Here is a 14,518-nt window from a genome sequence, read left to right on the forward strand (position 1 = left end):
TCAGAAGGTCATTGGTTACTTTGATGAGTGCAGTTTCTGTAGAATGTAGGGGGCGGAAGCTGGGTTGTGATGGGTCTAGAAGAGAGTGAGTGGAGAGGTGGCTGGTAAGGCGGGAGTAGACCAGGCGCTCCAAGAGTTTAGAGATGAAGGGAAGATTGGAGACTGGTCTGTAGTTGTTTGTGCAGGAAAGGTCAAGAGAGGGCTTTTTTAATAATGGAGTGATGATGGAGTGTTTGAAGGAGGAGGGGAAGATACCCGAAGAGAGGGAGAGGTTGAAGATTTTAGTTAGGTGAGTAGTGACGACTGAAGAAAGAGACTGGAGCAGATGTGAGGGAATGGGGTCAGTGGTGCATGTGGTGGGATGAGAAGAAGAGAGGAGCCTGGAGACTTCGTCTTTTGTGACTGGGTCAAATGTGGAGAGGGATCCAGAGGGGATGTGTGGGGGGGTGGGAGTCACGGCACTTTGTGGCTGGGAGCCGATTTCCTGACGGATGGTGTCTATTTTCTCTGTGAAGTAGGAGGCCAGGTCCTCAGCACAAATGTCCGTGATGGGGGCCTGGGCTTTAGGACTGAGGAGGAAGTGAAAGGTATCGAAGAGTTTTTTGGGGTTGTTGGATTGTGAGGAGATCAGGGTGGTGAAGTAGGTCTGTTTGGCGAGGTGAAGGGCAGAGTTATATGTTTTTAACATAAATTTGTAGTGGATAAAGTTTTCTGGTGTCCGAGTTTTCCTCCATAGCCGTTCGGCACTTCTAGAGCATCGCTGGAGAAATCGGGTTTGCGGCGTGAGCCAGGGCTGCTTTTACTCTGTGTTTAGAGGTTCTGAGGGTGAGGGGCGCTAATTGGTCCAGCGTGCTTCTGAGCGTGTCATTGTAGTGGTTTACAGCCAGATCAGGACAGGAAGAAGAGGAGATTGGGGACAGTGATGAGTGAAGGGAGTCTGTAAGTGTGTGAGGGTTAATGGCTTGTAGGTTTCTGAATGTGTGATAGGTAGGAATGTGCTTGGGCGGGCGAGGATTTGTGAGCGTGAAGGAGAGAATGTTATGATCAGAGAGGGGAAGAAGGGAGTTATTTAGGTGGGGGATTGAACTAAGCCGGACAAAGACCAGATCAAGGGTGTTTCCATCTTTGTGTGTCTGAGGTTGAAAGCTGTCAGAGGCCAAGAGAAGTGGTTAAAGATAGAAGCTGGGATGCGGATGAGGAGGTGGGGCTGTTTATGGGGATGTTGAAGTCTCCCAGGATAAGGGTTGGTAAATCTGAGGACATGAAGTGCGGCAGCCAGGCAGAAAAATGGTCAAGGAACTGAGTGGGTGAGCCTGGGGGACGGTATACGACCGCTACTCTGAGGGAGAGGGGATGGAAGAGCCTGATGGTGTGTACCTCCAAAAGACGGGAATGAGAGTGATGGTACTGGCGGGATGACCTGGAAGGTGCAATGTGGGGACAGGAGTAAGCCGACTCCACCACCAAGTCTGTTCGCAGGTCTCGGGGAATGGGAAAAATGCAAGCCGCCATGAGAAATAGCAGCAGGGGAGACAGTGTCAGAGTCCTGGATCCAGGTTTCAGTGAGGGCCAGCAGATTGAGAGAGTTGGTCAGAAAGTAATTGTGCAGGAAAGGAAGCTTGTTGCATACAGACCGTGGATTCCACAGTGCGCAGTTGAAGGAGGGAGATGAAGGAGTACAGCTGATGTTAATTAGGTTAGCAGGGTTTCGATGTGAGGTGGGGGAGAGGTTGAGATTGGTGGAGGGTGGTCCGGGGTTAGGATTTCATGGATCTCATTTAGAAATGAATTGTATAAAGGGGTAACGATAATTCTATAATATAAAGGGTTTTGTGGAAGATTAGAAAAACATGGTTGCTTCCTTTTAAAAACAGCTCCATACCTGTCCATTGGTTGCGCTACCTGGAAACTGTTAACAAGTTGCTGTTAATGGATCTTTTTTTTAGAAATTAATTGTAAAAAAGGGGTAATATAAACAGTTTTATACAAGATTAAAAAAACATGGCTGCCTGCTCCCAAAAACATCTGCATAGTGGTTGTGCTTCTTGGAAACTGTTAACAGGTTGCTGTTAATGGATCTTATTTAGAAATCAGTTATAAAGAGGGATACAAATACATATTGTAATAAAAAAAAGTGTTCTGTACAAGATTAAAAAAAATAATGGTTGCTTCTTCCATAAACAGCACCTGGAAACTGTTAACAGGTTGCAGTTGATGGATCTTTTTTTTCTTTTTTTTTAATGATTGTGAAAGGGGATAACAATAAGTTTATGATATAAAGGGGTATGTGCAGCATTAGGAAAACATGGCTGCCTTCTTCCAAGGACAGGGTCACCCAGGTCCGTTGGTTGTGCTAACTGGAAACAGTCAACAAGTTGCTCTTGATGGATCTACGTTTTTTGAAATTGTAAAAAGCAGCATAAAAGGAGGAAATAAAATGGCCTGGGCACAAATGGCCCTTGAATGGTGAAGTCCATGGGGCAATAAGCCTCTTTGCCATGATGTCTTCGCTTGCGGCGGTCATTGCTTATGGGCCTTAAAGGGGCTAACCACCCCCCGTCCTAAAGTTGCTCTTCAGCGATCGACTGCTGTTGTCAGATAAGTTTTGGTCTCCCCTCTATGACGGCAACATGGTACAGACATTCAACAGAATACAGGCTGCCATAAACAGCACCAATTTTTACCACTGGTCCCTTTAAGAAATTTTTAATTATGTTCTGCAAAAGAAGATCCAAAGTAAGGTCTGGAGGGCGTATTGGGTAAGGAGATGGTGTCGCTATAGCAACAGAGGGGTGACGGACGCTTTCTGCCAACGACTCGAGCGCTAATTGTGTGAGCCGCAGGTTTTTTTTTTTACGACAGAACCCGCTGCTGCCAGGGAAGGAGGGTCGTTAGCACGGGGCGAGCGGGTCACCAATAACGCAGGCATGACGTCGCGGGATGACGTGGGCATGGGGCTGCTTAACCCCTCGTGTGGACTGCGGCTGTCACTTCCCTGCAGGGGTTAATGACTTTCTCATCAGTTTACAGCCATTCTTCTGGGCTCACTGCTGTCCTGGTAACCGAACGGTTAATCAGATCCTCACTTAATAAACTATAAAACATCCGTCCCCCAGAGGCGCGTGCACAGCTGGTGACCCGGCCGTACTGTGCCTTTAAGAGCAGTATATAAGTGCAATCTATATAACAGTAATACAATATATAAGTGCAGTTTATATGGCAGTGATGCGGTATATACAGTGCATTTTGAAAGTATTTGGCCCCCTTGAACTTTTCTACCTACTTATATACCGCATTACTGCCCTATAGACTGTACTTATATACCGCCATATAGACTGTACTTATATACCGCATTACTGCCATATAGACTGTACTTACAGTGCATTGTGAAAGTACACTGCTCAAAAAAATAAAGGGAACACTTAAACAACAGGATATAACTCCAATAAATCAAACTTCTGTGACATCAAACTGTCCACTTAGGAAGCAACACTGATTGACAATCAATTTCACATGCTGTGGTGCAAATGGAATAGACAATAAATGGAAATTATTGCCACTTATCAAGACACCCTCAATAAAGGAGTGGTTCTGCAGGTGGGGACCACAGACCACATCTCAGTACCAATGCTTTCTGGCTGATGTTTTGGTCACTTTTGAATGTTGGTTGTGCTTTCACACTCGTGGTAGCATGAGACGGACTCTACAACCCACAGAAGTTGCTCAGGTAGTGCAGCTCATCCAGGATGGCACATCAATGCGAGCTGTGGCAAGAAGGTTTGCTGTGTCTGTCAGCGTAGTGTCCAGAGGCTGGAGGCGCTATCAGGAGACAGGCCAGTACACCAGGAGATGTGGAGGGGGCCGTATGAGGGCAACAACCCAGCAGCAGGACTGCTACCTCCGCCTTTGTGCAAGGAGGAACAGTAGGCGCACTGCCAGAGCCCTGAAAAATGACCTCCAGCAGGCCACAAATGTGCATGTGTCTGTACAAACTGTTAGAAACCGACTCCATGAGGGTGGTATGAGGGCCCGACGTCCACAGATGGGGGTTGTGCTCACAGCCGAACACCGTGCAGGACGCTTGGCATTTGCCACAGAACACCAGGATTGGCAAAGTCGCCACTGGCGCCCTGTGCTCTTCACAGATGAAAGCAGGTTCACACTGAGCACATGTGACAGACGTGACAGAGTCTGGAGACGCCGTGGAGAGCGATCTGCTGCCTGCAATATCCTTCAGCATGACCGGTTTGGCAGTGGGTCAGTAATGGTGTGGGGTGGCATTTCTTTGGAGGGCTGCACAGCCCTCCATGTGCTCGCCAGAGGTAGCCTGACTGCCATTAGGTACCGAGATGAGATCCTCAGACCCCTTGTGAGACCATATGCTGGTGCGGTTGGCCCAGGGTTCCTCCTAATGCAGGACAATGCCAGACCTCATGTGGCTGGAGTGTGTCAGCAGTTCCTGCAAGATGAAGGCATTGAAGCTATGGACTGGCCTGCCTGTTCCCCAGACCTGAATCCGATTGAGCACATCTGGGACATCATGTCTCGCTCCATCCACCAACGTCACGTTGCACCACAGACTGTCCAGGAGTTGGCGGATGCTTTAGTCCAGGTCTGGGAGGAGATCCCACAGGAGGCCATCCGCAACCTCATCAGGAGCATGCCCAGGCATTGTAGGGAGGTCATACAGGCACGTGGAGGCCACACACAATACTGAGCCTCATCAGGAGCATGCCCAGGCGTTGTAGGGAGGTCATACAGGCACGTGGAGGCCACACACAATACTCAGCCTCATCAGGAGCATGCCCAGGCATTGTAGGGAGGTCATACAGGCACGTGGAGGCCACACACAATACTCAGCCTCATCAGGAGCATGCCCAGGCGTTGTAGGGAGGTCATACAGGCACGTGGAGGCCACACACAATACTCAGCCTCATCAGGAGCATGCCCAGGCGTTGTAGGGAGGTCATACAGGCACGTGGAGGCCACACACAATACTGAGCCTCATTCTGACTTGTTTTAAGGACATTACATCAAAGTTGGATCAGCCTGTAGTGTGTTTTTCCACTTTAATTTTGGGGGTGACTCCAAATCCAGGCCTCCATTGGTTAATAAATGTGATTTCCATTGATGATTTTTGTGTGATTTTGTTGTCAGCACATTCAGCTTTCTACAGAACAAAGTATTCAATGAGAAGATTTCATTCATTCAGATCTAGGATGTGTTATTTCAGTGTTCCCTTTATCTTTTTGAGCAGTGTATTTGACCCCCTTGAACTTTTCTACCTTTTGCCACATTTCTGGCTTCAAACATAAAGATATAAAATTCTAATTTTTGGGGAAGAATCAACAACAAGTGGGACACAATCGTGAAGTGGAACGAAATTTATTGGATTATTTTAAACTTTTAAAAAAAATGAAAAACTGAAAAGTGGGTGTGCAATATTATCCGGCCCCCTTGAGTTGATACTTTGTAGCGCCACCTTTTGCTGTGATTACAGCTGCATGTCGCTTGGGGTATGTCTCTATAATTTTTGCACATCGAGCGGCTGAATTTCTTGCCCATTCTTCCTTGTATAACAGCTCGAGCTCAGTGAGGTTGGATGGAGGGCGTTTGTGAACAGCAGTGTTCAGCTCTTTCCACAGATTCTCGATTGGATTCAGGTCTGGACTTTGACTTGGCCATTCTAACACCTGGATATGTTTATTTTTGAACCATTCCATTGTAGATTTTGCTTTATGTTTGGGATCATTGTCTTGTTGGAAGATAAATCTCCGTCCCAGTCTCAGGTCTTTTGCAGACTCCAACAGGTTTTCTTCCAGAATGGTCCTGTATTTGGCTCCGTCCATCTTCCCATCAATTTTAACCATCTTCCCTGTCCCTGCTGAAGAAAAGCAGGCCCAAACCATGATGCTGCCACCACCATGTTTGACAGTGGGAATGGTGTTTTGAGGGTGATGAGCTGTGTTGCTTTTACGCCAAACACATCGTTTTGCATTGTGGCCAAAAAGTTTGATTTTGGTTTCATCTGACCAGAGCACCTTATTCCACATGTTTGGTGTGTCTCCCAGGTGGCTTGTGGCAAACTTCAAACGAGACTTTTTATGGATATCTTTGAGAAATGGCTTTCTTCTTGCCATTCTTCCATAAAGGCCAGATTTGTGCAGTGTACGACTGATTGTTGTCCTATGGACAGACTCTCCCACCTCAGCTGTAGATCTCTGCAGTTCATCCAGAGTGATCATGGGCCTTTTGGCTGCATCTCTGATCAGTCTTCTCCTTGTTCAAGGTGAAAGTTTAGAGGGGCGGCCAGGTCTTGGTAGATCTGCAGTGGTCTGATACTCCTTCCATTTCAATATGATCGCTTGCACACTGCTCCTTGAGATGTTTAAAACTTGGGAAATCTTTTTTCATCCAAATCCGGCTTTAAACTTCGCCACAACAGTATCTCGGACCTGCCTGGTGTGTTCCTTGGTCTTCATGATGCTCTCTGCACCTGAAACAGAACCCTGAGACTATCACAGAGCAGGTGCATTTATACGGAGACTTGATCACACACAGGTGGATTCTAGTTATCATTACCAGTCATTTAGGAGAACATTGGACCCTTCAGAGATCCTCACTGAACTTATGCACTGAAAGTAAAGGGGCCGAATAATATTGCACGCCCCACTTTTCAGTTTTTAATTTGTTAAAAAAGTTTAAAATATCCAATAAATTTCGTTCCACTTCATGATTGTGTCCCACTTGTTGTTGATTCTTCCCCAAAAAATAGAATTTTATATCTTTATGTTTGAAGCCAGAAATGTGGCAAAAGGTAGAAAAGTTCAAGGGGGTCAAATACTTTCACAAGACACTGTCAGTACAGTCTATATGGCAGTAATGCGGTATATAAGTACAGTCTATATGGCAGTAATGCGGTATATAAGTACAGTCTATATGGCAGTAATGCGGTATATAAGTACAGTCTATATGGCAGTAATGCGGTATATAAGTACAGTCTATATGGCAGTAATGCGGTACATAAGTACAGTCTATATGGCAGTAATGCGGTATATAAGTACAGTCTATATGGCAGTAATGCGGTACATAAGTACAGTCTATATGGCAGTAATGCGGTATATAAGTACAGTCTATATGGCAGTAATGCGGTACATAAGTACAGTCTATATGGCAGTAATACGGTATATAAGTACAGTCTATATGGCAGTAATGCGGTATAGAAGTACAGTCTATATGGCAGTAATGCGATACATAAGTACAGTCTATATGGCAGTAATGCGGTATATAAGTACAGTCTATATGGCAGTAATGCGGTACATAAGTACAGTCTATATGGCAGTAATGCGGTACATAAGTACAGTCTATATGGCAGTAATGCGGTACATAAGTACAGTCTATATGGCAGTAATGCGGTATAGAAGTACAGTCTATATGGCAGTAATGCGGTATAGAAGTACAGTCTATATGGTAGTAATGCGGTATATAAGTACAGTCTATATGGCAGTAATGCGGTATAGAAGTACAGTCTATATGGCGGTAATGCGGTACATAAGTGCAGTCTATATGGCAGTAATGCGGTATAGAAGTACAGTCTATATGGCAGTAATGCGGTACATAAGTGCAGTCTATATGGCAGTAATGCGGTATAGAAGTACAGTCTATATGGCAGTAATGCGGTATATAAGTACAGTCTATATGGCAGTAATACGGTATATAAGTACAGTCTATATGGCAGTAATGCGGTACATAAGTACAGTCTATATGGCAGTAATGCGGTACATAAGTACAGTCTATATGGCAGTAATGCGGTATATAAGTGCAGTCTATATGGCAGTAATGCGGTACATAAGTACAGTCTATATGGCAGTAATGCGGTACATAAGTACAGTCTATATGGCAGTAATGCGGTATAGAAGTACAGTCTATATGGTAGTAATGCGGTATAGAAGTACAGTCTATAGGGCGGTAATGCGGTATAGAAGTACAGTCTATATGGCAGTAATGCGGTATAGAAGTACAGTCTATAGGGCGGTAATGCGGTATAGAAGTACAGTCTATAGGGCGGTAATGCGGTATAGAAGTACAGTCTATAGGGCGGTAATGCGGTATAGAAGTACAGTCTATAGGGCGGTAATGCGGATTACATTTCTTATACTCAGTGGCAGTTTTATTCTTGTGATTGTAGATGAACAGATAATTTGTGGCATTTTAACCCTCTCCCTCCCTCTTACAGTACAGGATTGGACAGCTGTACACCATCAGTAAGCACAGCCACCAGGAGAGCGACAGAGGCGAGGGCGTGGAGGTGATGGAGAACCGGGCGCACCATGACCCTCTGTACGGGGATGGACAGTACACGGAGAAGCGGGTGCACCTGTCCAGGTGAGGGGGGGTCCTGACCTTTATCTCCCGCGTCTTTATATCAGAACGCTGCTCAGGTGAATTTATATTGAAATCCATGTAGGAGGAGAAGTTAGCTACTTCCTCTCACATCAGTATCCCAGCATTCATAGCAATATGAGTGGAGCCTATAGACTGCCTGACCTAAGTATGTGAGAACCAATGTGGCTGACAGGAAATGCTGATCAGACAGCTACTTCCTGCTCACAGCAGGCGGTTCATGAGCCGTATGAATATCGTCACACCGTCAGGCGCTGTAATTACGGGAGCGCGGTAACGTCGCAGCGAGGCGACCGTCTGAGGAGATGTATTTACTGCCATAACTCCAGCGCTTGGGGTGAAGGCTCCTTGGCAGACGCCGTGTCACGCTGGCATGTGACGGGACCCAGCCTAATGGTGTTCAGCACCTTGGACATAGACCGCAGTCGCCTCCTGCAATCATAGGGAGGACCTGGAGCCCCCCACCATAGTGGGTGCAGGGGCTGCAGTCGTACCCTGGTCCTGAAGTCCAAGGACCAATACTATTAAAGATCCGTGGTATCTGGGGCTCCTGTAGGAGATTTTGAATTGGGACCCCCGAGCTTTAGGTTTGGCCACTAATATAAGGGTTAATGGCCCTTTATGGAGCCGAGAACATTATACCGTGTGTTATACTGTGTTTCCATAACAACGGCATATGCTGCGTGAGGGGTTAAACTTGGCGTGTTACCGTCTCCTATACCCACCTGCAAAATATCACAATTCCCACACCCCCGTCACGATGCGAGCAGCGCAGGTACAAAGGGTCAATGAACCAACGCCGGTGTACCGGAGACAAAGATGGCAACTGGCTCTCCGGTACCAGGTTCGGTGCGTGGGGAATATATACGTATTTAGTTCTGATGTGTGGTGCCTGTCCCTTTAAATGGACTCTTCGCAGGCGAGAAGCGATGGCCGTAAAGTCGCTATTTTCAGAAGTGAATTTTTAATGGGTTTCCAGCTGGAAATAGCCGCAGTTATTATAATACAGGGACGCGGCGGGGGGGACGAGTCCTGCGGCCTCAGCGCTCCCGAGGGGCTGTCAGTGCATGTACGATTGATATCCAGGTAGAAGTATCACACCCACCATCCACCCGGGGAATTGTGAAGTGTGGGGGAGGGGCGCTGACAGCATCGGACCACTATTTATAGTCTCCGCCATCTCGCACAGATCTATTTATAGAAACACTAAGTGGGTCCCTGATGACAGGCCGAGTCTTAAAGCCGCCCCCCCATCCCGCTCCGCTGCCTCATTCACAACCTTCACCGGGATCCTAATGAATAAGGAGGGTGGGATTTTATTGCCTGACACTGATTCTTTTTCTCTAGGGCGTCCGGATTACGGTGAAAATAGATGATCAATTCTCGCCCACCCCCCTCCCCAGAGATGGCGCGGAGGGAGGGGTCCGCTCTCAGGATTAATTACATTTGATCTGCATGAATGTAATCAATAGATGGCGGTAATGGGGGCGCGGGACGTGCGGGAAGTCACCCACTGCACTTTAAATATCCAGCTCTAAATAGACTGGATATATTATATATACTGATGGATGAGGAGGGGACACATACTTTTCTCCATTAAATATATAATAAATATATATATATATATATATATATATATATATATATATATATATATATATATATATATATATATATATATATATATATATATATATATATATATATATATATATATATATATAAAATGGAGAAAAGTATGTGTCCCCTCCTCATCAATCCAGTTTTTGCCCCTTCATCCAGAAGAGCATTTTTGAGGTCCGGTCCAACACTGATCATGGGGAGAGGCCGGGGTCTCAGAAAAGGGTGTTCTCACAAAGCTGAGGCTACAATTGTCCACAATGTCTTGTGCTGAAACATTAACAATTAAGGGGCCGCTCCATTACACCACTCCATCCGATGCTCGGCATTGTGCTTGGTGATGTACGGCCATGAAGCTCCAGGCTGGGGCGCAGTGTTTGTGCTGATACCAGAGGGGGTCTGGACTCTGCAGTTATGGTGTCAACAGAGCGGTGGGGACTTTTCTGCTCCTCCGCACTCTGCCCCCCCGCTCTGTAACATTACGGGGTCTCCACTTCTCAATAATATCACTCAAAGGTGATGGGGGAAGATTCAGGAGGAAGAAATGTCATGGACGGACTTGTTACCCCGGTGGCTCCAGGACCGCACTGGTATCAGGGAGCTCTGCACCACCGGCTGATCTGTCACATGTTGGTAAAGGCAGACGGCATGGTGGGGGGCAGGAGGTTATACACTGGGGGGCAAGGAGGTTGTAAGCTGTAGATTGGGTGGTGAAGGGCCAAATGTTATAAACTGGGGGGCAAGGGGCCAGAGGTTATATATTGGGGAGGGGATGGAGATTATACTCCAGGGGCAGGATGTTATACACTGGGCTGAGAGGGGTAGGTCTGGTGCATGGCTATGGTCACCCTTGGACATTGGATCTTAATGGAGCATAAGACACCACAGGGGTGGCCCCATTACGGATTATGGCCCTGTAGCTTTATTTTAGGCCTCTGCCCCTTTGTGTCCAATTGCCTTCTTAAAGGACAGGTCTGGTCTCTCTAAGATTTCCTTTTTTTTTCCGTGACCGATTCTTTCAGTTTCTCCCTAGTAACACACTACACCTAGTCACAGCCATTACCAGTAGTCAGTGGCTAAGGACTTTCTAACAACCAATCAGATTTCAGCTCTCATATTTCCGAAGCACTTTGGTAAATGAAAGCGGAGACCTCATTGGTTGCCATGGTCTCCCCCTTGCACAGATTTTGATGTATTCTCTTCATCATCTTCACTTCTTTTTTGCAGCAAGTTACCCAGCTGGGCACGAGCCGTCGTTCCTCGGATGTTCTACGTGTGTGAAAAAGCCTGGAACTACTACCCCTACACAGTGACAGGTACCTCCACCATCACACTGCATTTGGAACCAATCAGAAATCAGCTTTCATTTCAAAACCTGCATTGGAAACATGAAACATGCTTTCTGATAGGCTGCTTCGGATAACATGGCTGTTCTTCTCTCTGGAGCCATTTCTTAAATTGCCAGCAGCCATTTTGTGTATAAATGTGAATATATCTGTTCTCTGGGAACATGTAACGGGGGGATTCTGAGGGTATGGTATAGAAAATAGTAATCAAAAATAGTGGTTACCTTTAGCAACCAATAGATGAGCCGTTGCCATGGGCAACACATGACCCTGCATACGTTACATATGCTATCAGCTTAATATGTTTTTTTTTATATATTTTCCCCTGCAATCAACTAACCGTATTAACCCTTCGTCATCCCGCTCGCCAACAGAGTATACGGTAAGCAGTTCCCTGCATGCATTGCTGTCTGGTATTGGGAAAGCACAGGAATTTTTCCTGGCAGCTTCGGATGTGACTAGAGGTCGTTTTAACGCTCTGTTCTCTGTCTCCTTTTTCCAGTGCTCGTTCCTTCCGAAATTCTCCATCCACATCGAGACCAGATATTCCGATGACTGCGGCGATAACGACAGCGTACGTGGCGTTCGGACCACCCCCTCCCCCCAGTACTGATCCAGTAACCATCACCTTCATGTTTTTTTTTTTTTCAGATCTTTAACGCAGACGCAGCGGACGAGACCCACGAGGTGACGCACCTGGACATTGCGTATGACGACATCCCGGAGCGATACTACAAGAGCACAGAGGTGAACCGAACATGCTGGGAGTAGTAGTTGTCATACAGTTCCTTAGGGACAGGGAGCAATACACTTGCACGTGGGGATCAGTTACATTTTTCATGTCTTCCCCTTTAAACACAATATTAAACATTGAGTTTAGTGCCTCCTGGTGGCCATTAGTGGTCTTACAGATTCTTTTTTTATTTTTGGGGTGGGGGTTGTGGTTCTTCCGCCCTTTGTTCACACTGGTAACCAGTTGATGACACAGCGCTATCGATTGTACGACGTGTTGTATTGGGTATAAGCGGCTATAGGCGCCTGCTTCTCCTATGCAGCCCCCGGTGGCAGACGCCCGCTCCCTGCATAATGTGACGGCTCACAGCTCATCTCGCCCAGATCTCCTCCGTCTCCACAGCAGAATGTTCTTCTCTTCTGCTTCCATATGTTTCCAAAGAACATTCACAGGAGCCAGGGAACACGACCAAGATGTATCCGAGCTGCGAGGAGCAGAGCGAGACTCCCCCTCTATACAGCAGGCATATATAGCATATAATGTATAATCCCCTGTATAACACTCCCATATAAATATATAATCCCCTCTATATGACTCCCCTGTATATATAATCCCCTCTGTGACTCCCCTGTATATATAATCCCCTCTATATGACTCCCCTGTATATATAATCCCCTCTATGTGACTCCCCTGTATATATAATCCCCTCTATATGACTCCTCTGTATATATAATTGTATATATAATCCCCTCTCTGTGACTCCCCTGTATATATAATCCCCTCTATATGACTCCCCTGTATATATAATCCCCTCTATGTGACTCCCCTGTATATATAATCCCCTCTATATGACTCCTCTGTATATATAATTGTATATATAATCCCCTCTCTGTGACTGCCCTGTATATATAATCCCCTCTATATGACTCCTCTGTATATATAATCCCCTCTGTGACTCCCCTGTATATATAATCCCCTCTCTGTGACTCCCCTGTATATACAATCCCCTCTCTGTGACTCCCCTGTGTATATAATCCCCTCTCTGTGACTCCCCTGTATATATAATCCTCTCTCTGTGACTCCCCTGTATATATAATCCCCTCTCTGTGACTCCCCTGTATATATAATCCCCTCTCTGTGACTCCCCTGTATATATAATCCCCTCTCTGTGACTCCCCTGTATATATAATCCCCTCCATGTGACTCCCCTGTATATATAATCCCCTCTATATGACTCCTCTGTATATATAATCCCCTCTGTGACTCCCCTGTATATATAATCCCCTCTCTGTGACTCCTCTGTATATATAATCCCCTCTCTGTGACTCCCCTGTATATATAATCCCCTCTATATGACTCCCCTGTATATATAATCCCCTCTCTGTGACTCCCCTGTATATATAATCCCCTCTATATGACTCCCCTATATATATATAATCCCCTCTATATGACTCCCCTGTATATATAATCCCCTCTGACTCCCCTGTTTATATAATCCCCTCTATATGACTCCCCTGTATATATAATCCCCTCGATGTGACTCCTCTGTATATATAATCCCCTCGATGTGACTCCTTTGTATATATAATCCCCTCGATGTGACTCCCCTGTATATATAATCCCCTCGATGTGACTCCCCTGTATATATAATCCCCTCTCTGTGACTCCCCTGTATATATAATCCCCTCGATGTGACTCCTCTGTATATATAATCCCCTCTATGTCACTCCTCTGTATATATAATCCCCTCTCTGTGACTCCCCTGTATATATAATCCCCTCTCTGTGACTCCCCTGTATGTATAATCCCCTCTATGTGACTCCCCTGTATATATAATCCCCTCTATGTGACTCCCCTGTATATATAATCCCCTCTATGTGACTCCCCTGTATGTATAATCCCCTCTGTGACTCCCCTGTATGTATAATCCCCTCTATGTGACTCCCCTGTATGTATAATCCCCTCTCTGTGACTCCCCTGTATATATAATCCCCTCTCTGTGACTCCCCTGTATATATAATCCCCTCTATGTGACTCCCCTGTATGTATAATCCCCTCTATGTGACTCCCCTGTATGTATAATCCCCTCTATGTGACTCCCCTGTATGTATAATCCCCTCTATGTGACTCCCCTGTATGTATAATCCCCTCTATGTGACTCCCCTGTATGTATAATCCCCTCTCTGTGACTCCTCTGTATGTATAATCCCCTCTCTGTGACTCCCCTGTATGTATAATCCCCTCTATGTGACTCCCCTGTATATATAATCCCCTCTATGTGACTCCCCTGTATATATAATCCCCTCTCTGTGACTCCTCTGTATATATAATCCCCTCTCTGTGACTCCTCTGTATATATAATCCCCTCTCTGTGACTCCCCTGTATATATAATCCCCTCGATGTGACTCCCCTGTA

General features: G+C 46.0%; 1 protein-coding gene across 1 annotated transcript in view; it reads left to right on the forward strand.

Annotated features, from left to right (window-relative positions):
- The window catches only part of LOC141162441 (cytoplasmic phosphatidylinositol transfer protein 1-like), a 42,898-nt gene that overhangs the window by 16,448 nt on the left and 11,932 nt on the right, over positions 1-14,518 (forward strand). The window contains exons 3-7 of the mRNA XM_073648569.1: positions 8,237-8,385; positions 11,251-11,339; positions 11,744-11,751; positions 11,872-11,943; positions 12,021-12,116. Of these exons, the coding sequence (XP_073504670.1) occupies positions 8,237-8,385; positions 11,251-11,339; positions 11,744-11,751; positions 11,872-11,943; positions 12,021-12,116 (414 nt within the window). The remainder of the gene's footprint in view (positions 1-8,236; positions 8,386-11,250; positions 11,340-11,743; positions 11,752-11,871; positions 11,944-12,020; positions 12,117-14,518) is intronic.

Source organism: Phyllobates terribilis, unplaced genomic scaffold (assembly GCF_046119375.1).
Source record: "Phyllobates terribilis strain yellow unplaced genomic scaffold, ASM4611937v1 Scaffold_9__5_contigs__length_417890890, whole genome shotgun sequence".
NCBI classification, from domain to species: domain Eukaryota; kingdom Metazoa; phylum Chordata; class Amphibia; order Anura; family Dendrobatidae; genus Phyllobates; species Phyllobates terribilis.